This window comes from Balaenoptera musculus, chromosome 12 (assembly GCF_009873245.2).
Source record: "Balaenoptera musculus isolate JJ_BM4_2016_0621 chromosome 12, mBalMus1.pri.v3, whole genome shotgun sequence".
In the NCBI taxonomy this organism is placed as follows: Eukaryota; Metazoa; Chordata; class Mammalia; order Artiodactyla; family Balaenopteridae; genus Balaenoptera; species Balaenoptera musculus.
Window position 1 is genome coordinate 8,715,352 of NC_045796.1, and position 25,630 is coordinate 8,740,981.

At 46.8% G+C, this 25,630-nt stretch overlaps 1 protein-coding gene across 1 annotated transcript in view; it reads right to left on the bottom strand.

Moving 5' to 3' along the window:
• The window catches only part of FNDC1 (fibronectin type III domain containing 1), a 98,205-nt gene extending 79,077 nt beyond the window's left edge, over positions 1 to 19,128 (bottom strand). Inside the window, exons 1-3 of the mRNA XM_036872111.1 lie at positions 18,975 to 19,128; positions 18,778 to 18,853; positions 18,083 to 18,552 (exon numbers count right to left, since the gene is read on the bottom strand). Of these exons, the coding sequence (XP_036728006.1) occupies positions 18,083 to 18,552; positions 18,778 to 18,853; positions 18,975 to 19,128 (700 nt within the window). The remainder of the gene's footprint in view (positions 1 to 18,082; positions 18,553 to 18,777; positions 18,854 to 18,974) is intronic.
• Between the last annotated feature and the right edge of the window lie 6,502 nt (positions 19,129 to 25,630).

Sequence of the window (25,630 nt, forward strand, 5' to 3'; positions counted from 1 at the left end):
AAGGACACATATTATTTTTCTCTACCCAGTGAAGCCTCCCCCAATTCTCTGGTAACAGACCTCTGGTCCTGTGACCCAGCCAGCCCCCAAAACTTCACAGGAATTGTTCTCATTGGAGCTGGACCCTGAGCACTGCCTTTGCTTTCGGTTGGAATTGTGGGCGACCAGTTCTTGCTGTCACACGGCGCAGAGACCAGAGATGGAGAGAAAGAGTCTGGGCATCCTTAAGACCAGCTCAACCCCTGCCCTTCCCAATGTACGGTTCCACAAGCCATGAATTCTGGAATTTAAATTAGTTCAAGTTGGGTTTTCGCCACTTGCAGTCAGAACCTAATGGATTAAGAGCCTATTAATCAAAATCTTCTATGGAAGTCAAAAATAACTTTTTTGAAGCTACCCCAGCAGCCAGTACATTTGGTCACAAAAGGCTGCCAGTGCAGACACACCCAAAGAAATTAAGGCAAATACCAGCCAGGGATGGCTGCCATTCTTAGCTGAGGGCGCCCTGTAGCCCACCCAGTCTGGCAGTGGAGGCCAAGGAGCAGGAGAGGACAACCTTGGTTAAGGAGAAAACCCCCAAAGGAATGTTAAAAGCTTTGGAAATAAACTGGTCCCTTAAAACCCAAAAATGCTAAAATTATTTCTTAAGTATACCAAGGATTGCTCTTTAATGCAAAAAAGACTTCATGTTTGTGTAAGTCTCTCTACTGCTTCTTTGTCTGAAATTCAAGTTTGACTTTCCACTGAAAACCGCCAAATACTTCCCAGACTCTGAAATGAAGAAAACACAGATCTCAGTGTAACCACAAATGTTTGACCAAAAATCCAATCGATACGCCAAAAAAGGTTAGGACGTACTGAAATTGCAGTGTAGCTTGGGGGAGGAAGCAATGTGATCTACAAATCTGACTATGATTCCGAGGAAAGCTGGAAAAATTCAACAATTATCCATAAGATACCAGACAGCACAGGATTCTCCAGAAATGCAGAAACAACCAGATGGTTGGCAACATGTGGGCAAAACACTGAAATGACTGCTTTTTAACTAATTTTTCAAATAGATGTTGGAATTCTATTTGCCAAATAGTTACCACCCTTCCCTTCAAACAAAAGGGGAGGGGGGAAGTGCGTGGTGTTTTGCAACTGTGCGAAGTAAAACTGATACTAGTAACATTTACAGGTGGCTGATTGAGTTTTCCACCTGGAAATCTGTGGTTGGGTAGACAGAGTCAGAGTATGAAAATAATGGCCTGGCTCCTCTTCTGATACTTCACGCTAGGCATGGGGTTCAATCAAAGTGTTCCCCACGGCTGGCATGGTTCTTTAGGTATAACTGCATAAAAAATGAAACCAAACTCTAGATCTTTGGGGTCTTTAAACGTAAAAAACACTCCAGGGAGCTGAAAGAGCTTTGCAGACAGAACCTCTGACCCCACCACGGGGATCCACACAGTGCCGGCCTCACGCAGAGAGAAACACCAAGGCAAGCAGATGTTCCGGGTCCCTCGGGAGATCAAGGGTAGCCAGGGCTCTCCGGACTTTAACCCTGGTTCACATCCCTCAAAACCCAGTCAATTTCTCCAGGTTAATGGTGACTTATTGGATTCTACATTCTACCCCATGCCCCCAAATACAGCAAATATGTCCTGTCGTATTTACCTGGTAAGGGTGTATGTGAGTAGAGAAGCTAGAAGATTCCAAATGGCCCGGGCAGCTCTTGTGTGTGGCTGGAGCATCAGTCCGGGTTTCCCGATGACCAGAGGGGCCAGCCGGGCCCTGGGTGCAACTGCACTCCTGCGCACCTCACCAGCAGCCTCTGCTAAACCCGAATTCCCTGCAAGGTCCCCGGCCCCTCGGGCATTGTCCAGTATTTTGATGACAACAGAGCATCATTTTATTCAGACGAAAAGGCCAAATTCATATGCATACCTGCCACTGTGCTTATAAGGGCGCTGGATGGTCACTGAATACAACCGTGAATCACATTTTTTCCCCATCAGCTCAAAGCAGCCAAATGGTAAAACCATCCAAATCTCAGAATTCGAGCCGCTGGCTAGTCTTTAAGTAGAGTTTGTCTGAGTCCATTTCCATCCTCTCCCGCTGGCAGCACCACTGCACCCACATCCAGCTCTGCGCAAGCACCCTCCCCCTTGCGCCAGCTTCAGGCAGCCTCGTGTCATGGGCTGAGCTGATCCCCACACTTGGCTTCGGGAAACTACTCCCCTTGGGGGCTGCACACAAGCTGGTCAAGCCTGAGGCCACCAGGCACTCCTGTGGGCACGTGGAGACTTCCCAAGGGAAGAGCCCAATGCCACATGGGCAGCGCTTTCTCCTTTGTCCCCTTCTCCACAGGAGATGGCCCCCAGCTTCCCACCCAAGGCCACTTGCACCCTCAACACAGCCACAGTCCCTTGATGCTGGTAAACGACGCTGTCATTCCAACACTCTCACGTCATCACCTCAAGGGTTAACAGCTCCCGATGGACAAAGTTTGCTTAGAATGTTCTAGATTCTAGGCTGTGTGTTTGTATTTGGGGGGATACTGGGGTGAAGAGTGGAAGCCAGAATACTTGCTAATATAGTTTAACCTCATTTTATTCCCCTTCATTATCTTCTTTCTTTCTTCTCTCCTGACCCCCAGCACCTTGGGAAAGATCTACAAAGCAGAAAAACACACAAATGGACCAAAAAATGAAGCAGCAAAGAATTCTGTTTCAAAACAAACAGCAAGCGGCAAAGCCAAAATCAAATTCTCAAGCCCAAAGGATACTCTTAAAATGAATCTGCCTTTTCCCTCAGGATGTCTTCTGAGACGTTTTAAGTTGAATTTTTATTAGTCCCATTCAAGCCAAGTTTCCCAACTAATTAAGAACAGTTTAGCAGTTCGCATTGAATTCAGAAACTGCTGTATAGACACTGTGGGTTGGGTACCCAAGAGCCATGCCCAGCTTCTTCTTCCTCCCGTGCCTTCTTCTATAGTAGAGGCTGAGATACTGAATATTCATAACGCTTCAGCTACTGAATATTCATAATGCTTCAGCTACTGAATATTCATAACACTTCAGCTACTGAATATTCATAACGCTTCAGCTTCCCCTATAGCTAAGGGTAGTCATGTGGTCAATTCTAGCCAATGACATATGAGAAAGTTACTGCTGCCACCTCCAGGAAAGCATTATCAAAGGGTCAGGATCTGCTGTCCTATGCTTTTGCCTTTTGTATCTTCCTCCATTTCCCCCTCCCCGGGATGTCAGTGTGATACCTGGAGATGCAGCAGCCATCTTGGAACATCAATCAAGTAACAAGTCTGAGAATGGTGACCTGGCCTGGGGTGGCAGAGTGGAAATACAAAAAGATCCTGGGTCCCTGAGAACCTCTCTGCTCCCGAGTTTATTGGTGAGTAAGATAAACAATTCCCTAACCTGTTGAGCCACTGCTCACCAGATAGCGTGTTATCAGCAGCCCAATCCATTGCTACCTGATATCATCATTTCTGGATCCATAAAAACAAATCACTTTTTCTCTTGATTTCTAAATGAGAACTGCTTTAACTTTAGTTTCTTTCTGTTTGTTGTTTTTAAGGGATCCACTCCAGGAATTTAATTTTTTTTTTGATTTTATACATTTATGTGTCTTTTTTTTCACACACACTGAGGAATTTAATTTTGACAATGTCAATGATTTATTTGTCAGTATGCCATGGACTTGAGTAAGTACTTCTACCCAGATCATGATGCAGCCAGAAAGAGTGAACTTAACCAGCAGAGCTGGCAGAATTTGAACATTAGGAGTTAAGGTTTTAAAGCCCTTGGCCATTTTATTCAGGAACCAATGTAAGCAAAAGCTACTATTCCAGAGACAAAAACAAGAATTTTTCCCCATCTAAACCACCAGCTTTCCAGAATGCTTTAGGGAAATGTAATTGGAGGAATTCCATAGACATATTTATCTATGACAATAAGAAAACAAGGAACCCTAAAAAGAAAATGCCTCGATATGAGAAGGGAATATAGGACTCCTTCCTGCTGTTGACTGGCATCAGAAACCCTACAAGAAACCAGTACTTTCCAGGCTTTTGTGGGATCTTTTGCACATTCTTCAAATTCAATTCGCAGCTGAGAAATAGCTGGTGCAGCTTAAACTCAGCCTACTACAAACTGCTTGACATGCCAGCCAAAGAAAACTCCCTGAAAATTCATTCCTTGTCCCAAAATGTGAAAGTCATTGTCTGACTATGTTAAACACTTGGGCATTACTGTCGCTATAATCAACGCTCATCTTACTCAGAAAGCTCCCTGAAAAAATACCCTTAGAAGAGAGGCCAAGCAAATGTTGTGGAGAGGAAGGTATGAAACAGAGTAAATGAGGCAGACATGACCGGAAGCCAACCCCACATGGACCCAGTGTCAACCCAGATTGCTAAGGATAATCACTTTCTGAAATACGTTTTCATATTTAAAATTTTAAAATATTTCAGATAATCACTTACTGGTTACGAATGGGCAGAGGCAAATCATCTATCGATGAAGATGAAAAAATGCACAACACACCCAAGGAGCAAACAGTTTTAAGTTTTGCAATGGGACCATTTGTGAAAAGGAAAAAATAGAGAAGTAAAAGAGAAGGAAGGAAATGAACAATTGCTGTGTACCTACTCAGTGCCAGCCATTTCATTTACTTCTGCAACAGATATTTACTGAGCACCTACTATGTGTCAGATTCTGGGCTACGCACTGGGGGTCCAGAGGTGGTTAAAGCGTTCACGTGATCATAACCTCTAGCTCTTGAATCTCCGTAACAACCCAGTGAACTGCGCTTTGGTATGCTTATTTTTATTCAATATTTTGTTTTTATTAAAGCATAGTTGATTTACAATGTTGTGTTCATTTCTGCTGTACAGCAAAGTGACTCAGTTATACATGTATATACATTCCTTTTTTATATATTCCTTTCCATTATGGTTTATCATGGGATATTGAACATAGTTCCCTGTGCTCTACAGTAGGACCTTGTTGTTTATCCATTCTACATATAAAAGTTCACATCTGCTCACCCAAACAGTATCCTCATTTGCATAAATGAGGAAACTGAGTCTTCGAGAGTCGAGTGACTCGCCAGGGGCACACAGCTAGTAAGTGATAGTGGTCACTATCTGAAATCATAGACCATGCTCTTCCTACTGTACCTGGTTGCCTCTCAGCTGTCATTATAACTACAAGGAATAAATGCAGGCCTGGAGAGAAATCAGAACCAAAGGTATAAAACTGAAAGTCATTAGTGGAAGCTGAATTCACTGGGACACATGAGCTCACTGCACTGAACGAGCTCTTGTAAGTGTCAGGAAGATGTCGTGTTGCCAAATCCTCCTTCTCGGTCCTTCACTTGCGCTGCTTCCAGCAACAGCTGAATCATGTTCCTCGTGGAAGTACCTCTCCTGTCCTCCCTGACCCACAGTCTCCCGCCTTCCAGGACACCATACTCCCTGGTTTCTCTTCCCCATCACTTGTCTCCTTCGGCAGCTCCTCCCTCTTTGCCAGAACTCAAAACGCTCAAGTGCTTCCAAGCCCCGCTCTGGACCCCCCTCTTCTCTGCGTACCCTTCCTGGGCCTTCTCTAAGTTAGCACATCCAGTCCCAGGACTGCAAACACCACCCATGTGCTGATGGCTCCCGAATTCATAACTCTAGCTCTGGCTTTTCCTCTGAGCACCAGCGCATCCAACTGTCCACTTAGCACCTCCAATGAAACCCAAAGAACACTGGTGTCTACAGGATGACTGGGACCAAAATGTTTTAAATCTGAAACATTAGTGATAAAGAGGAGAACCAGGATTCAAGTTGCATCATGGAAGGCAGGAGTGGAGAGATCTTCAGGAAGAAGGGAATGTCCATCAGTGTCAAGTCAAGTAAAGGCTCAGAAGAGCTCATTTTTTCTCCCCTTGTTATTAGGACATGTCCACTCCCATTCAAAGCCCCCCAACGAAGCAAATATGCCACCGATGTTTCACGCTGCAAATATCAAACTTAACTCGTTCCTTTTCTATAGCTACCCTCCAAGGATTCTTGTGAGAATAAAATGTGAAAGAAAATCATAAAGCACTCAATAAATGTGAGATACAACAGTAGGAAGAAGAACCACAGAAGGACCAATGTCACCAATTACAACCCAATAGAAAACGACCCGGCAGGATTCCCAGTACCTGGGCTCTTGGCCAGCACTCCCTCCTCACACAGCAGGAGAGGGCTTTGGGTCCTCATTTCCCTCAATCTCAAGAAATACGCTTACATAATATACTTATTAGAATTTTTAAATCTTGAGAGTTGAAAGTTGGGTAATCTGATCCAGTCTCCCCTCTTCAATCTGCCTATCAACTGTGTGTCTAAAATGGTCTTCAATGCTTTCCATGACTAGATGGTTCTACCCAAATTCCAATAGGTTTCCCCCACCTTCAAGGGTAAACATCTATGAATGTGTTACTCAATTGGGTGAGGCAGGGTTATTAAGCAAGGCACTGCCCAGGGATACAAGTGAGGTAATCACAGATATATAAGAAAGGCAAAGGTCTTCAGTCTCCTGAGGGAAGCACTATATTGGCATCCAAAAGGAAGAGCAGGGGCATCCGACATTAAATATCAGCTGAGTGCTACTAACAGTAAACTTTATCAGGGCTCAGAAGGTCCTCTTCAGGCTAGGATGATCAGAGAACAAAGTATGGCACCAGTGGGATTCAGGGACAGCCTTTGCTAGAGGTTTCTCCCATGAGTGGCGCACTGGTCACTGCTTTCCACAACTTGGATTCTAATAAGACATTTAATCTCTTAAGACTCTAACCCAGCCTACCCTTTAACCCTCAGAATGTTCCTGAATTGCTCCCTGCAAGGAAAGCTCATTACAACTTCAGGGCATCATCGGACCCTGTGGAACTCATCCCAGACACCCCTCATGTTCTACAAGAGACACACAATCTACTCAGACAGTAGCCTGTGCCTCATCTCCCAGACCTCTCTCTCCCTGGGTGTTACAGTCAAAATGTCATCACGACAACTGTAGAATAAGATCAGCCCAGGTCTCAGCAAAGTCAAGGAGCTTAGTATTCTCTGCCCCTCTTTTCTCTTCCCTTTGACTATGGTTTGCTTGGATATCTGTAGGTATGTATGTGGATTCTGAGAATTATTCAACGTAAGAAGATGCTTCAATCCTCCCAGTCTATCAGAAAATAATAGAAAGAAATTGTTGGGTAGGGTAGAAAATAGTATTATAAACAGCAGAGCCAGGGAGGTATTACAGCAGAAAGAGAACATGGTGGCTTTCCATAACACAAAGAATGTCAGGGAGTCAGACACTCTGGGAGAGCAAGTCTGCCACATCACATCACCTAGAAGACACCACTAGAGAATACAACCTAGATAAAAGAAAGACAGCAACACATCTCAACTTTTACTAAATAGGAAAAAAACGTAGATTGTGTCAACTTCAAAGTGCACCCGCCAGGCCAAGTCCTAGGACACATCTGGTGATTTCCCTTGCTGATCTTACGATTCTATGTGCATCAGTGTAAAAACATTCAGAACTTAACACTCTATCTGGCAGGTGGAAGTTGATTAGAAAGTACTAGATGATCCTGTATTGCTACACTGATCACATCTGATGCCATTATTTATTGTTGCATCAATCCCAACTTCTTTATTAAGTCTTTGTAGCCTGTGCCTTAGAGCCTAACAGAGTTACTTGCCCATAGAAGACCTGATTTAACTATTTAATTACTTACTTTATGAACGAAGGCTTTAGCCAGGCTGGATCTATGAATTAGGCTCACTGAATGTGCGTAGGTGTTTGGAGCTCTGGGTTGACAGTTCAGCACACAATGCAACACAGTGACTCATATCTGCCCACTTCTCAACTACGGCCCAGTGCTGGAAGTTGTGTGAATTCTTTCACCTACTGAAAAGGAACTGTGTTGGTATGAAGGCATACCATATGCTGTGGGTTGAATTGCGTCCTCCAGAAAGGTATGTTGAGCCCTAATGCCCAGTACCTGTGAACAGGATTTAGAAACAGGGTTTTTGCAGATGTAATCAAATTAGGATGAGATCATGCTTGATGAGGGTTGGCCTTAATCCAGTATGACCAATAGCCTTATAAGATGACACACAGGGAGCATGCCAAGTGACAACGGAGACAGAGATTGGAGTGACACATCTACAAACCAAGAAACACCAATGATTCTGGAAACCACCAGAAGCTAAGAAAGGAAGGATTCTTCCCTAGAGCCTTCAGAAAGAGTATGACCTTGCCCTGCAGATTTCAGATTTCTAGCCTCCAGAACTACGAGAGAATAAATTTCTGTTGTTTAAAGGGCCACCCAGTTTGTGGCCCTTTGTTACGGCAGCCCTAGGAAACAAGAATACCATGTGAATAAAATTCTTCACTCCCGCTGCAGACGGGACTTCCAACACAAGCCAACACCCCTCAAAATTCATGTGCTGACTCCACAGGTTAGAGTGAGAGGGGTGCAGGGGCCTGCCCCACACCCACCAACTGCACATATCCTGCTGGCCTCAGGGCAACATACATAAAGAGACTGAATGCATATCATAGGTAATTAATACCAAAGAAAGCATATGCCATCATTCAGTGAATATTTACTAAGTACCCACTAGTTTCAGGCAGCGTTCCAGGCAATGGGGAAAATTCAGTGAACACAACTGACAAAACGGAGCTTCCGTTCCAGAGGAGAAAGACAGGCAATCACCACCACACACGTGAAATACGCACACTCTCAGGTAGTGATAGAGGTTGAGGAGAAAAATAAAACTGGGATAAGAAGTGCTGTGGGGTAAGGGTAAGATTATACTGTTAAATGGTGGGGAGTGGTCAGGTGAGGCCTCACGAGAAGATGATACCGCATAAAGAACCTGAAGACGGTGAGGGATATCCCATACATGTTTATGGAAAGTTGTTCAGGCCAAGGGAACAGCAAGTGCAAAGGCACTGGGGCTGGAAGGTGCCTAGCACATTAGGGAAGCAGCAAGGAGGCCCAGGGGCTGAAGCTGATAGTGAGGGAAGGCCTGGTGAGGAAGATGATCATATGTAGCCTTGAAAACTTGCTAGGACTTCGGTTTTTATCTGAGAGAGGTAGAAGGCTCTGTGACTTCATGCATCATGAGAATCACTGTGATGCTGTTTTAAAAGCAGAGTGTGGGGGAAGAGGGCAGGAGCAGGGGGACCAGTGAGAAGGTCATCGCAATAATCCAGGTAAGGTGGCTTGGACCAGGGTGGGCGTAGTACTTCCCTGCCATACCAAATTACTCACCATAATATCTCAGTACACACAAAATACTTGCAAACTAACTGTAGTGATCTCAAGCAGAATGGGCAAAAATATATACTTTTTAAAAATAGGCTTTTACCAATCTCAAAAGGTTATATATACAATTCCATTGATATGACATGACATTTTTTTTTTTTTTGGGCCCTAGTTCCCTGACCAGGGATTGGAGCCCCCTTGCCCCCTGCAGTGGAAGCTCAGAATCTTAACCACTGGACCACCAGGGAAGTCCCTGATATGCCATTCTTGAAATGACAAAATTACAAAGATGGAGCACAGATTAGTGGTTGCCAAGGAGGAGGGGAAGAAGGGAGGTGGGCGTGGCTATAAAAGAAAAGCAGGAGGGGTCCTTCTGATGGAATGTTCTGTATGTTGACTGTGGTGCTTGCACAATCTACACGTGTGCTGAAATTACACAGAAACACACGCACAAAAGCACATGAAACTGGTGAGCTCTGAATAGAGTTGATGACTTGCACCAGTGTCATCTCCCCGACCAGGGCAGCGCACTGCCCTCATGCAAGATGTGCCCTTCGGGAGAAACTGGGTGACGCAAGGGAATCTACAACTCCCTGAAAATAAAAACTTTTAAAAACGATTTTAAAAAATGACCTTTTACACACATAATGTCGTCCGAAGTCCTGACCCTTCTGGCTGGGGAAATGCTCTCGTAAAGCTGTCTTTACACTGACCTACAACAAATACAATAAGCCCCCCTGGCCTCCGTGTGACAGGCTCACCCACGCTCTCTACTTTCTAGGTGGAAGCATCAGTGTGACGACCACACAGCTGGGCCATCGCTAGTCCGGAGAGCCTGAGCCTTCGCTGTAGAGGATTTTGTTTTATAAAACACTATGAGGATGAGGTGGTGCTGCCCCCGTGAGATCGTGCCGGCAGCTTTCCCCTCTGTCGACCCAAAGTACCCGTCGGTGTCAACAGGTCTTCAGATCCCAGCCAGCAGGGCCCGCCTGGCCGGGGCCGCCCTCACCTGGCCTGGCCTGGCTCGGGTGGCTCCTCTGAGCTCCCAGGAGGCCACGCGTGACCAAGCAGGTCTCCCGCCTCTTTGGCCCTGCCCTGCGCTGGGTGGTCCAGCTGCGGGTGACTGTCAGTGGGACTGCATCTGCAGACACATGTGGTGTCGTCTCAGATTAGGAGCCGTGGCTGCACACCTGCTCGGATTGTTGACTACGATGCTAAGCGGTTCCGGCCACAGCACTAGGGAGCAGGGACCCACCGTCCACCCTTCTCGCAAGAGCAACACAGGTGCATCCCCAATCCGTGACTGCTGGCTCTGGCCAACCATCTGCCTGCGACGAAACAATACAGCTGCCCTGGACCTTCCAGTCCTAACACGCATCACACTGTCTGTCCCCTCCCCTCCCCTCCCCTCCCCTCCCCATGCCTGTGCTGTCACAGACGGACTGCGTTTACTGGACTTGGCATTCCTGTGCTTGCTGAATGAATGGACACCTTCCAATGGAAACTCCCACAAAGTGAGAGCTGGAAGGGGCCCTTCTCCAGATCTCTAGTCCAATCCCCTAATTGTGCAGATGAGAAAACCGAGGCCTGAAGAGTCATGACCTGCCCAAGGTCACAGTGCAAATGAGCGGCTGGGTCAGGACCACTGGAGTGAATGAAGAGATGTGACACCAGAGAATAATCCCTAAAAGACAAATTGCACCATTTAAATGGCACATCTCTTCTGAGAAGTCTGAAACACTTCCACGCTCTTAGTACTACAGTCTCACCAGGTGGGGATCTGTCAACCCCACAGATAAGCAGCTCCTGTTTCTCAGCATTGTTGCTTGGTTTAACCCTCCGCTGTAATCAAACTTGAATTCTGGGAGCCTTCTGGTGAAAATCCAAGGCCAGCGGTTCAGGGTTATGAATCCCATCACATGGATCAAACATTCACAGAGAACCCCTGCGTTAAAGGTCGAAGGGTTCATGTAACAAACTAGACCCAGAGCACTGGCCTCCAGGGCCCACTAAGTAGAGGGCACTTCCCACAATGAGGATCTTGCTTATGTCCAAATGCCAAATCGATTTCGTAACAGGGAATAGGGTTCACTAAAACCCCATCTGAAGTTAAGCCCTACCAGAGTTTAACATGCTTCCGTGTACGACAGAATCATTTCTCAACAGCAATGTTACCAAAGCACAGATTTGGAAGGGTATCCAGAGCAAATCAGAAACGGTTGTACCGGCCTAACGAGGAGACCAAGGGGAACATAGGAAACGTCCAAGCCAGTGGGAGCCAGGGAGTCTGTGTAGGAAGAACATGGGATCTCAATCCAGAAGACTGAAGTCCAAATCCCAGGACAACCACTTAACTAGATGTCCGACTCTGGGAAAACCAGCTAACCTCTCTGCACCCAGTCGCCTCGGGGTTAGATGAGGACGTCACCAACTTCACAAGGCTGCAGGGAAAATTAAATGAAATGACATACAGGGAAATGGTAAACGGAGGCACTTTTAACTGCCAGTTCATATTAAAAAGAAAGTAAATGCACACCTAAGAACTCCTCATAAAGATGAACATAGGATTAATTAGACTGTACTTTAAGGATTCTGATGATGTTATAATTTTATCATGGTCTCCACATACAGGAGGCCACAGGAGAAGAATTAGCAGCTCTCCAGTTATTATGGTGCACTTCTAAACCCGTCTTAGGATTTGCATTACTCTCCCTGGTTACAAAAAGAATCCAGTGAGCATGGAGGGGAGATACTGAGAGAGACAGTTTCACCAAAACTCACTCAAAACTGACTTGCAGTGCCCAGGAGGCAGGTACCTCCCCTCAGGGTCCCTTGTGCTCACCCATCCTCCAGCGGCTGCAGCTTTGGCCAGAACCTGCAGATATAACAGGGGTACCCCAGCAGCTAAAGCGCCGCTGACCCCAGCTTTAGGTTTAGGCTTCAAATTCTTTCTCACCAATGAGCAACTGAAAATTGCTAACTTGCAGGCATGTCCACTCTCAGTGAGCGATTTGTCCTTCCCAGCTTAATATTTGAAGGAAACTCCAATGAGTAGCAAAATTGAAAAAAAAAAAAAAAAAAAGGGCAAACACCAAGGGAAAACCAAAGCAGGTAACTGAACGTGTGTCCTAAGTTTCTTGTCTCTGTAAAGCCCCGGAGACGGGGGCTGGAACGCGAGGGGCCAGCGGGCGGCGGCAACGGGGCAACGCGGCGGGAAGGCCCCGAGCGCCCTCTAAGGGCCATGGACCGCAAGTGCTGCCGCCTGCCGGGCCAGGAGCCGAAAAAGGAAGGAACTGGGAGAAAATTGTGTCTTCCGCATCTTCCATGTGGCATCACCTAATACTCAGGGGCAGAAAAATTCCTTATTCACAATTTCTAAATTTTAATCATCTGATCCATACTGGAGAATTTTCCTTAATAAGATGATACTAATAACACAATTCCCCCAAATTAAATTAAATTCATCTTCTTTGTAACTAAGACAAGGATAATGTCTTAGAAGGAAAAAAGGATGTTCGCCATGTGTTTAACCAATATCTCCCTGATTCCAAATGCTCTAAAATATGTCTACTAAAATAATGCAACAGGGACTACCCTGGTGGCAGAGTGGTTAAGACTCTGCGCTCCCAATGCAGGGGGCCCAGGTTCCATCCCTGGTCAGGGAACTAGATCCCAAATGCATGCCGCAACTAAGAGTTCGCACGCTGCAACTAAGGAGCCCGCCTGACGCATCTAAGACCCAGTGCAACCAAATAGATATTTTTAAAAATTATTTAAAATAATGAAATAATATCCATTCCCTGCCCTCAGCTACCCAGTTCTCCCCAAAGGCAGCCAAGGTCTCAACGTCAGGTGTATCCTAACATAAATATTCTATGGTTAAACATGTGAATACACATACATATATATTCTTTTCTCTCCTTTATCTTTATACGTTTAAATACTCACGTCCATATTTTCTAACTGAAATAAAAGCTTCTGAATAGAAGTTTTACTAGAACTCAAGAAATTCCTAAATTCCATAGGGACCAATGAAAACAGCTCTGCTCCTTAATGAGCAAATCATGATGGGGCCTTTCCTGAAATGCTTGCATCTAGGCTCCCTTTACCCACACCCTCACCCTTTGCAGTAGCGAAATAATGGCCCCCAAAAATGGGTATGTCCTAACCCCAGAACCTGTGAATGCGTGATCTCACACAGCAAAATAGACTTTGCACATGTGATTCAGTTAACAATCTGGAGATGGGAGGTTGTCCGATGTAATCACAAGGGTCCTTCTAAGTGAAAGAGGGAGAAGGAAGGTCAGAGTCAGAGAAGGTGATGCATGGATGGAAGTTTAGTGATGCCATTGCTGGAGAGGTCACCAGCTGAGGATCCCCGGCACCTCTAGAAGCTGAAAAAGTCGAGAACCGGATTCTCCCTAGAGCCCCAGGAGGAACAAAACCTTTGATGTTAGGCCAGTGAGACCCATTGCAGACTTCTAACCTCCAGAACTCTAAGTTAATAAATTTGTGTTATTTTAAGCCACTAAGTTTGTGGTAATTTGTTATAACAGCAACAGGAAACTAATACACCCCTCCACTCCTCACCCCCAACAGGGCCGGTTTTCAGGGAATGGGCCTTTGTGTCTTAAATAGAGCTATGAATGGTCTTGGTAAAATGACGCTCTGGAACTGACCAGTGATAACTTTCCAAGGACATAAATTATCACTCTGCAATTCTATTACAACCTCTAATTCCAACTAATGAATTGTGTGCTCAGTTGACAAATAAAACAGTTCTTTCATCTGGGGGAGGAGGGGCTCCAATGTACAAGATAAAAGGAAAGGGTGTATTCACCTCCTCCTCTCAAAGAGGACAGAAATAGGAGGGGAACCCTACAGAGCTGCATGTAGGTTGGGCCACAGGAAAATCTGTGAGGGCTTCTAGAGGTGGAAGGAATCTTTCCATTTGCTTGGTCTAGTGGGGATTGACTAACTGGCCCGAAGCCACACAGCGGGTGAATGGCAGTGCTGAGACTCAAACCCAGGCGCCTTGATGTTGAACCTACATCCTTTCTATACGGCAGTGGTTATCAAACTTCCTTTTCTCAGATTCCTATCTACTCTTAAATTAATGAGGATCTCACAGAGTTTGTGTTTTTGTGGATTTTATCTATCCATATCTACTGACCAAAAATTAAATCTAGGAAGAGGTTAAACTACATACTTATTAATTCATGTTAAAATAGCAATAGTAAACCATTACAAGCTGACATAACAAACTGCATTTTATGAAAAATAACTGTTTTCCAAAACACAAAGAAAATGAGAAGAATGGCATTTTTTGGCATTTTGGCAAATCTCTTTCATAGAAGACAGCGGGATCTCCTATCCAGTTATGCCTTCAACCTATTGCAGTATGTTGTTTTGGCTGAAGTACCTGAAGAAAATCTGACCTCATACAGATATGGGAAAGGTATTTTAATAGCCTTACAGATAATTTTGGAAAATCTTTGATACTACACCAAAACTCATCAAGTAGCAGTTTCTTAAAGGTTAGTTGCAATGTACAATCTGAAACCATAAAAAGAATTTTTCACATTTTGTTACATTAAAAATCCACTGGGTTATTTTGCACTTTGATGGACCTTTTAGCCAGGCAAGATTTTGTAACACTGTGCATCCGTCACTTGGATTTACCAGTTCACTTGCTTATGCAGAGCATCTAAATGTTGACACATTTTATAACACAGTATTTCAAAATCACATTCTTTTATATCACCACCTATCTTGTTAGAAAAGTTTCTAAGTATTGGGAAGCTTTCAAGCTTAGGACGTTGGAGGTGACATGGCAAAATTCTAATTTTCACTTGACAGCTCAATTTTCTCACTGGCAAGACATCCTAGCAGTTATTTTACCAAAAGCGGCAGACTGCCTTTGTTCATTTTTTGAGATGTCTGCCAAATACTCAAGTCAAAATAACTCGTCTGTCTGCAGCCATTCTTTCTGGTAAAGGTGGCATTCCATGAAAAAAAGCGGCTAGTTCAGCTCACAACTCAAACTATCACACAACTGCTTTTCTGCAGGATTACTGACGAACTTGGGCAGTCAGCAGAAGTGCTTTATGTGCCTCTCCCATTTCCTCACACGGAATATTAAAAAGACATGCATACAAGGGTGGAGATTTGGTTAAATTAATAATTTTTACTGTTGCACCAAGGACATTCTTCATTGAAACTGGCATATCCTTTCTTAACTTCAAAAGCCTGAAAAATGCAATGACTACCAACTCACAATGGCACCAACGCTAAGATTCACACTATAGCACCGACAGTTGAAGTTTTCTCACTAAGCTTTTGTACCCTCACTACAGACATCAACACTGTGAAAAAGGCAAATAATATCTTAGTATTACTTTGAAAATCGCTTTGACCTTGCGGATTCCCTGAAAGGGTCCTCAAGCTTTAAACAAAAAAGCTTTTAAATCACCCAAAACCATCCTAAGATAACCACTATAAATGTATGAGAGTATTTGTGTCCTCAAATGTTTTTAGAAAAACATATCTTATCAGACTGGCAAGTGCAATCACAATTCTAACGGTTGCGTAGTATTTTATTGTAGGAATGGCGGGGAGCGTGCATCACTTGCTTATTTTGTTTTACATTTTAATTGACCACCAAGTTGAAGGGTTTATTTAGATCTTCAGCATGCCCTGCAAATCACCTCTGTTTTAAGGAAAGCTCCTCTGAGCTGTGATGGGTCAGCCACTAGGAAGGTGGCTCTGGGTGATTTCATGACAGGGATTCTGGTCCCAGAGGTTTGGGGGATAGGAGAGGGCCTGACTCGAGCAGCTTGCTAAGCCCATGCATTCATTCAGTGAGAGAGGAAGCAGTGTGTCCACAGCCCTGCTGTAAGTACCAGAGTACAAGTCTGGAGCGGTGACTGTAGCTATGACAGCAAGACAGGCAGGAAGCCTTCCAGAGAAGCAGATGAATAAATTACGTGCCCCCTGATTTCTTCCCCAGCACATGGAGCTCTCTGCAGGTGACGTCGCTTCCTTTCCTTCTGTCATTTAAATGCAGTAGATATGCATTTCAAAATGTGTTTGTCCTCCTTTGTCTGCTTCTAGTCTGGTCATCATTTTATTGCAAATCCCACGTCAACACAGTAGAGAGAAGTGCCAGCAAGCGTTCCAGCTCCAACATTCCACAGCTCAGTGATTTACAGAGCAGAAAGCGAGACAAGGAGCAGCAGACAGAAGACAGCAGGATTCCGGGAGCGATCACAAGCCACCCAGACTTCAGACCCACTCAAATGTAAACCCATCGGGCAGGTGGCAGTGGAATCTAACAGGTACAAGGCTGTAAAATGCCAGTGTGCCACTGGTTCCACTTTCAGTCTGTTTTCTGACACAAAAACTCTTTCAAATTCAGAGAATTTTAATTTAGAAAAAAAAAAAAAAGCCACGGGCTGTAGTTGGGGAAGTTGAAGGGCTTTAAAATAGTTTTATTCTTGATAAGCACTATACAAATATTCAGTGAATGCTTTCCTAGAAGTAGCTAACAGAGACGAAAACAACCTACAACTGGACCCTCGTTTTATGAAAAAGTGGCATTTAGCATCCCAGCGCTTGGCATAATCCTGAGACAAGCGTTATGCATGATGCACCCACCAAAAAGACTCGGAAGGCAATGTGACCCCCAACTTTTCCCCTTTCCCTTGTAGTAGGAGGGCAATCGAGACACTAAATAGAATCATAAAGCAAGTAGCCCTCCTGAGAATCGCATCTGAATTTTTATAACCCAGCTGGGAGTGAGCAGTATCAACAAAAATGTTGACTTCTTGGATTCCTACAAACCGATGACATAAATAAAAGCCACGCAGTTGTCAAGTGTGAAAATGCCTGCACAGGAGGTGGAAACAAGGGCCACCAACGGCTTAGGGATGAAAAATTTGTCTCGCTCTGCGGGAGACGTACAAGAAATCTGAAAACATCGCGCTTGCATTTTCTGAAAAGCGTTGCTCACATTTCTGCCCCCAAAGAAAGCATCCACCCCCGTCTCCAGCCTCAGCCTTCGGGGAATGGTGAGCTTCTCCCGAACTGACTCTCCCTCTCCCCTCTCCCTCCTCTCAAGACAGCTGTCCTCTTTCCCGCTCCAAACTTCCCACCGAGAGGCAACGTAAGAGCGCGGCTTCTCCTTGGGCACCGAGGTACCCGATCGCCCCGCGGCGGTTCACAGCTATCCCCGTGCTCTTCTAGAACAGTCCTGCCTCTCTGCCTCCCTCTGGTCTCCCGAGTGCCGTCCTTCACCAGGCATCCCTGCCTCGGGGCAGGTGAACTGGAGGAAAGAAGGATGTCCACGGGGAATTCCGGGCAAAGGAAAGCGTCACCCCTCCCCCCACCGCAGCGCCGAGAGGTGGCCTTTCTTTTCTTTTTCCCCCCTTCTTTTCTTTGCCGGAATGTTCCCGGAATGTTAGACTGCTGAGTCTTCCGGGCGTTCGACGGCAAAGCTGAAACCGCTTTGCGCTGAGGTCCCCTGCCGCCAACCGTGTCCCCGGGCCCGCCTCCAGCGCGCGAGGCTCCGAATGCCCGGACCCGCGTCCCCAGCCGCCCCTCCGCGCCCCGACCTGCGAGCGGTGAGGACGCACAGGTTAGTGACAGGACATGCAGCCAGTGCAGCGCAGGCCGGCGGCCCCCCGAGCGACAGGCGGTGAGCGGCGCACGGAAGGCGGACAGGGAAGCGGTGGGGAGGCGCGGAGAGCCGGGCGGCCGAGGCCGGGACTGCGCATACCTGGAGCCCCCGCCGAGGAGACGACTGGCAGCAGCAGCGCGGCCAGGAGCAGCAGCGCCGCCCAGGGCAGCGGGGGCCGAGCCCGCGGGGACGCCCCGACCTCGGGCGCCATCGGGAGCCCGGGGTGCGCGGCGGGCTGGGCCGGGCGGCTGCCGGGTGGGCGCTGGGCTGGAGCCTGGAAGCGCAGAGGGGCCGCCGTCGGGTCCCCGCCGTCGGTGTGCGTCGGAGCGCTCTGCGTCGCGCCTGCGCGCCCGGGCCCTGCGCCGATCGCTCCCTGCTCGCGCCGCGGCCGCCGCGCTCCGCACTGAGGCCGCCGGCCGCCGGCCGCGCCTTTTAGCCGCGCGCGGGCGCCCCCTGCCGACGTGCGGGCTGCGGGGGCGGCGAGGGTGGCGGGGTGACGGCCCGAGGCGGGCGGGGCGCGGGGCCGCGGCTCAGGGTGCCCAGGCGCCCGGGAAAACCGCTGGGCGGGTCTAGAAACGCAGGGATTGCTGTGCGGGCGTGCGCTCCCGCTGTCTAACCTCTCCGGCTTTCTGGCTGCGGGGATGGCCCATCACCTCCAATCCTTGCCAAGCCCAGGCATGCCCTCTGTCACCTTAAATACCTCTGGCTTCAACGTTGGGGACCCGAGCCAGGCGCCTTCACCTCTATCAGCCTGTTGCGGTCGTCCCTGCGGCTCTCCCCGGTCTTCCCCACACCCCGCGCCCGGGAAAGGGGGGTTTAACGTGCTGAGATACCGCTGCTCCCGGCTGTGGTTTCTGCGGAGCGCCTGAACTGGGTTCAAAGGCAGCGTTCTGTAAGCGCGGAGCACTCAGGGCCGAGCACTCGCCCGGCCTCGCTTCCTCCGATCTCTATGATGTTAGCACGGCCTAGGGCTCCCTCTCCCGATTCCCACCTATCTGTGGTCGGCTCTCCGCCTCGGAAGCCTCGCCGCCCGTCCGAGCGGACTGGGAGAGCCCCTGGAGGCGAGCAGGACGCCTGCGCCCGGGCAGGTCCGCGCTCTGGGCGCAGGTGCCGCCGTCGCCCAGCAGCGTCCTCTCAGACCTCATGTGACTGCAGCTCACAACCTAAGGTCGAGTCAGCCCTCCGTCGTGACAGGCCACAACTTGACCAGACTTGTGTCCTGCAAAGAGGAAAAGACTGCAAGACGAATTCTCGACTGACGAAAAAGAAACACAGCATCTCTTTTCTGAACGGAAACACCATATCCGCGCGGTTAAGCCCTGGCAGGCGCCGCTTGCCCAGTGAGCACCCAGGAAAGGCAGAATTCTATGGCCTTCCTTTCGGGAAAACGTTCCCCTGGGTCCCAGGTCTTCATTCATCCTGCAAGGTCTGTGAGCTCCCAGAACTCTTCCTGCAGGTTGCAACCATTTTAATGTTTAATTACTCCCCAGTTTTGCAATGTTTCCCCCCCCACCCCCGCCATTTAACGCGCTATGGCCTTGGTCTGCCCAGCACCCCCCCCCCTCCCTGCTCTTATTCCGGGAACAATAGCCCCCTCCTCTACTCCAACCAAGCTGCTCCAGTGGGGCCTGTCCCCTCCCAACCACCCTCTTTCCCACCCAAGTTGGTCCAAGGATCGCCAGTGGCCCAAGCAGGGTCAGTCAGAGTCAGGACTTTTCTCGTTGGAGCTGGTGAAAAAGTTTTTTTCCTCCGGTCATTCATGGATGCTGAAGGATGGTCGCTGAGGTAGGCTGAAATATGCCCCCCCCCCCACCAAAGATGTCCATGTCTTAATCCCTGGAACCCATGAATGTTACCTTATACAGAGGGGGGGAAAAAAGTCTTTGCAGATGTGATTAAGTGAAGCATCTTGAGATGGAGAGATTATCCTGGATTATCTGGTGGGCCCTAAATACTATTACATGTGTCCTTATAAGAAGGAGAAGGAGATCTGAGATACATAGAAGAGGAGACAATGTGTGCACAGAGGTAGAGATGGGAGTGATGCAGCCCCAAGCCAAGGCACACAAGCAGCCATGAGCAGCTGTCAGAGGCAAGGACCAGATTCTCCCCTAGAGCTTCTGCAGGGAGCACAGTCCTGCCAGCATCTTGATTTCAGTCCAGTGGAAAGAATTTCAGGCTTTTGGCCTCCAGAACTGAGAGAATAAATTTTGGTTGTTTTAAGCCCACAAACTGGTAATTGTTACAACGGCCGCAAGAAACTGATACAGTAGCCAAGAGGGGCCTGTGTGTCTGGCTCCAGCCTCGAGGGTACCATCCAGAGAGACTGAAGCCAAAACATAGAGAACAACCAATCAGGGAGAAAGAATCGTGCAAGTGGGCAAGTCCTGGGCTCCAGCCCCAGCTCTGTCCTTCCTGAAGATTGCTTCCGGGAGACAAAAGTTTTCTTTGGCTAAGTTGGAGTAGGATTTCTACCTCGCAACCCATGAGTTCTAACCAGTACCTTCCCCCTGTCCTCAGGAGGATGAGAATCAAGATTTATCTTTATGTCCTGTCTGCCACCCAAAAAGGCCATCACAGTACCAAGCACACAGTAAGTTCCAGGAAATACTGATAGATCAGCTGCCATTCATTTGCTCAGTCAACCAATATTTATTGTGTATCTACTTCGTGCCTGACACTGCTCTAGGCACGGGGGATCTAAAACACTAAAAACAGCAGTGATTGAAAGTTAGCAGGAGATAAGTTTTAAAAGATGGGGAACATCGTAGTAAGGACAATGCAGGCTCCATTAAGATTTAGGCTTTTATCCCACGGTGGAGGGGCGGGGGAGCGCATTGGAGGACCCTGATGAGAAGAGTGCCGTGACAAGGTTTACGTGGAAGCGAAAGGCCAGTAAGCAGGCTTTTATGATCAAGGTGAGGGAAGATGGTGCTCGGACTGGATAGCCATGGAGGAGATGAGAACTAATGAGACTCTCGGTACAGCTTGAAGGTACAGGTAAGATGATTTTCTGACACACTGGACGAGAGGGAACAGAGAAAGAGAATTGGCAATACAAGAAGTCACACTGTTCTCACCCTGGGCATTAACTCTCCATTAGGACTTTTGTAATTTCAGGATTTCACTCTTCAGTTTAGTTTTAAGAAAATGATTACATGGCATTGCGTGCAGAAGCTCACAGGGAAGGCTCATCGAAGGGTAGTTTCCTTCCTTCCTCGTGAAATACACGTGCATTCACCTACCTCCCCAGCATGTTCGTTATTAGAGCCACTTTCTTCTTTGGACATCTCAGAGTAAAGTACCATGCAAAATCACCTCCAACTTTAGAGTTTTGATGACTAGATCAGAACAACTGGCCATGGGCTGTTCGATAGTAAATGAAATACCTAACATTTATGACTCTGGATTGTGATTTGATTACAAACTTAAGAGTGTGTTTAATCTTAAAAGTCCTAAGAGAAATTGTAAAGGTTTTTAAAACCTTTTAAAAGATCTCAAAACACCTGACCTAAGAGCCATGGTCATCTGTCCTGAATGTGATCATCTCAAAAATATAAGCTCTCTGAAGTGTCCTTCCTTCTGGTCATTTCTTTGTCCACTCTATTGTTGCACTTGTCCTGATAGACTTTATTATTTTTTCACATAATTTCTTAAGCTCGTGGTTGTTGCTTCTATTTTGTTTGTCAGAACGAAACAGAACAATGTCATCTTTGGGCTAGGCAGATCATCAGCTATTTAATTGCAATCCTTTACTAGCCTGCCTCCAAGTTATTTCTATGGCTTATTCCTAGCTTTACAAATCAATCTGTGTCCAGGCACGCTATCTCTGGTTCTAGTTAATTTTTAAATAACTATACATTCAGAGAGTTCAGCACTCCCCATACACATTGTCATGGCATTCCTATGCAGCAAAATAGATTCAAATGCTGTTTTCCTGTTTCATGTGGAGAAATAGAAACCTAGTTCAGATGGCCATCCAGTACCAACTACAATGCATGTCTCATACTGTCATCCGACATCAAATCTTGTTCAGGCTTCAGTCTGGCTCTTGGCTTTTGAATTCCTTTTTAAGCACCATATTGAATGTGTCTCTGTGCCGTGACAGCAGCAAGACATTGTACGATACCCATTACCCAATGGTGATGTGCACAAAACTTTTAAAAGACTCTACATAGAAGTAGAATGAAAGAGATGGCATACCCACAGTGCTTGGAGTGATGCGGGGAGAGCATTAATTCAGGCACAACAGACCTGGAGGAAAACATCAGTCTCTAGGTTTCCATAAACAGAGGGGAAAGGGAAAAGAAAAGAGCAAATCGACATAGGCAAGTAGATTCCACCTTGACATGGGAGAAAAAAGCTGGTTGCTTCTAACCAGCAATGAAAGAAAATAACGCTTCATCAAATTTTCTTGAGTGGTAACCATTTTGTTCCACGTCCCACAAGAACGTCAGAGGCATCACTCTGATTTTACAGAGAGAAAACCAAGGCCCTGAGAGGTCATATGCCGTGTCCACCCACACTAGTGACCCGTGAGGGTGAGAGTCCAACACGCCTGACCCCAAATGCATGTCTTTGCCACGATACCATGCATCTCCAAAAACCCCTTCTCTATCAGATTTTCAATAAAAGCATCAGGACCAAGGCAGAAAGTGCAAATAAAAATATGTTTTGCCTGGCCTGCCCCATGTCCACTACACATTTATCAGAGTCACCTCCTTATCATTCAAATGGTGAGAGATCCTTCTGAGTCAACCAACAATCACCAAGACCTGAATATTACATCATGCATCTTCTCAGGGTTTGGAAGGTACTCCTTAAACAAACTGCTGTAAATCCATCACTGCCTGAAACGTGCTTTCTTTGCACAGAAGTTCTAACTTGTTCCCCCTGCAAGGCAGTGCCAAGGCAAGTTCTCTTTTGTACAGATATCCTGGGAATTAGTGAAACATAAAGGATTAAGATGTCAGATATCCAGTCTAGCACAGTAACTGTTAGGGATTCTGAGAATGTTTCTCTTGCCATGATGTACAAGCCCACAGACCTGTATCCCGGGACCATAAGTCACACATACTGTAAATGGAAGCAGCTAGACACTCCAGTTCTATCATCTACCTCTTGTCAACGGGCTTAGGGCTTGGACTATAGGGAAATCATTCATGAATCTATTCCTTTCTAGGACCTTTATTGAACAGATATTTTTGTGTCAAGTGATGTGTTAGCATCTGCGGATGCACATGTGGCTGAGAGTCAGGCAGCCCTTACCTCACCCAGCTCACACTCCAGGTCAGAGAGGAACGAATTACAGCCCAGAGGGCTGTGAGGTCAGCCCTTGAAGCTTACAGGAATTGTTCTCAGTATTACCTCTCCCTACCCTTCCCTTGTTCTCTTTTTTTCCCCAAGGAGGCTTTAACCCTATGTGTGCTTTCCATAGGGGGATATCAAGTGCATCCACTGTAATCCTGTGGAATTAAAAGAGCCCAGTTGGGGCGGGGGGAGGTGTTAATCAATTGGAGTGGAACAAGAGCTCAGGAAGGACGGTCTTCAGGTTGCAGTTGGCAGTTTCAGAAGTTGGCCCAGGCATTGTGCTAAGAAAGCACATCTGGCCGCCTTCCACCTGCCTTTGTCTGACCCCGCCTCATGTCCATGACTGAACGGTTACCCAGAGATGTGACAGGCTTGTTTTTTTGTGTTTTCGCTTATTTTCCAGAAGGATTGTGTTCCAATTATTCCAAATATTAGTGGCTGAAAGCAATACTCATAGACTATTCTTCATAGTGTCTGTGGGTCAGGAATTTGGAAGCAGCTTGGTGGGGCTGCTGGAGGTCTCTTGTGAGTTGCAGTCAGAATGTCTGCTGGGGCTGCTGTCATCTGAAGGTTGGACTGGGCTGGAGGATGCACTTCCGAGGAGCCTCACTCATGTGGCTGGCAAGTCCGTGCTGGCTGTTGGATGGGGACCTCGGCTCCTCTCCGACTGGGCCTCCCAGAGAGCTGAGTGTCTGCAGTTGGTATTCCCTGGAGCAGGCAATGCAGAAGTCCAAGGCAGAAGTAGCAATCCTTTTACCACCAGCCTTGGAAGTCACCCACAGTCACTTCCAACATATTCTGTTGGTGGCACAGACCAACCTTGATTTAACGTGGGAGGGGACTACACAAAGGCATGAATACCAGGAGGTGCAGATCATGGAGGGCCGACCTGGAGGCCAGCTACCACGGGTTGATGCTGTAGCAGCACCCCTGCTTTCATGCAAATCCCCAGGTTCACTGACCAATGATTTGTTTCTCTTTGAATCTTTCCTCCAAGCTCACTCACCTTTGTTCCAGCTGAGGCCATGTTGCTGGGGAGGACATGCCACCTGCACAGGCCCCAGAATGCCTACTCTACAGGGTCACCAAACATGACATTCTACCCTCCACTGCCTCCCCTTCTTATTTATGCCATTGTCTCTGGTGCCCTTTGTCAGTGTATCTCACCATCCTGTGCCCTTGGGCATGTTTTTAAACTAGATTATAATCTTCTGCTTTGCTTTCATGACAAGTATCCTTCTTGTGTGCTCATAAATATGACATATATTGCAGCTCGTAAATTCTATGAGTGGGCCCTTCCAGGATGGATTCCATTTGCAGCATCACTGCATGTAGTGGGGCCTGTATAGCATCCCATGGATGGAAATGATGCAGGGTTTCCCCCTTCGGTGCTCCACTAGGCCACCTAGGCCACCCCTCCTCTGTGCCCTCTCATGTTCCTCCTTGAACCTAGAAGCCCCAACCCATTTTCCCTTCATCTAACCATCACTTCAACAAATGTTTTTTGCAGCTTGGATTCAAATCTTATGCCACCTCCTCCTGGAAGCCTTTCCTGACTAGACCCTCAAAGAATTTCTCCCTGCAAATTTCTTAGCACTTCTAGTCTGCATCACACAGTTTATCATCATGTGTTCTTGTTCCTGACTTCATGGCAAGCTCACCTTCTTATTTGCTATCCCATAAAACCATGAAGAATGTGGAGAACACACTAGGCCCTAGAGAATCATTTTTAAATAATTTATTTCTTCAAGAAACATTCATGGAGTACCTACGATGTGTCAAGCACTATGATAAACACTGGAGGCACAAACATGAGTAAGACACAGTGTATGGAATTATCTTTCAGAAAAAAGATATTTTGGTAGCAACAAAGTACAAGATCCAATCATGAATCATTCACTTTAATGTGATTTATCTGCATGGTTTAATTAACTTTATATCAAACAGAGGTTCAAATGTAGCAATCAAATTGTGGTCGCTTTGCATATTGTGATAGTTAGCAAACTCCTGAACAGGTTAATTAGGTTAATTAATCAAGCTGGATATTCTCTTTAGGCCTTTGCTAGCTTGGTTTGTAGAGCCTAACATGAAAATGTCATTAGAATGTATTTTTAAAAGCAAGATGTCTTGTTTTAACTTTTGGCAAAAAAGAAAATATGCAATGTTTCAGAGATCACAAGGAAAACTTGAAACTGCTGAGCCAACCAACCAACTGGAGAACTGTTACAGGTTCTCCAGGAAGAGAGACTGCCAGGGCTTCTCACCTGAGGGAGAAGCATCACCTTGGCAAACACATCCTCTGGCAGGTGGACTGAGGGCCTCCAGACTGAGGACTGG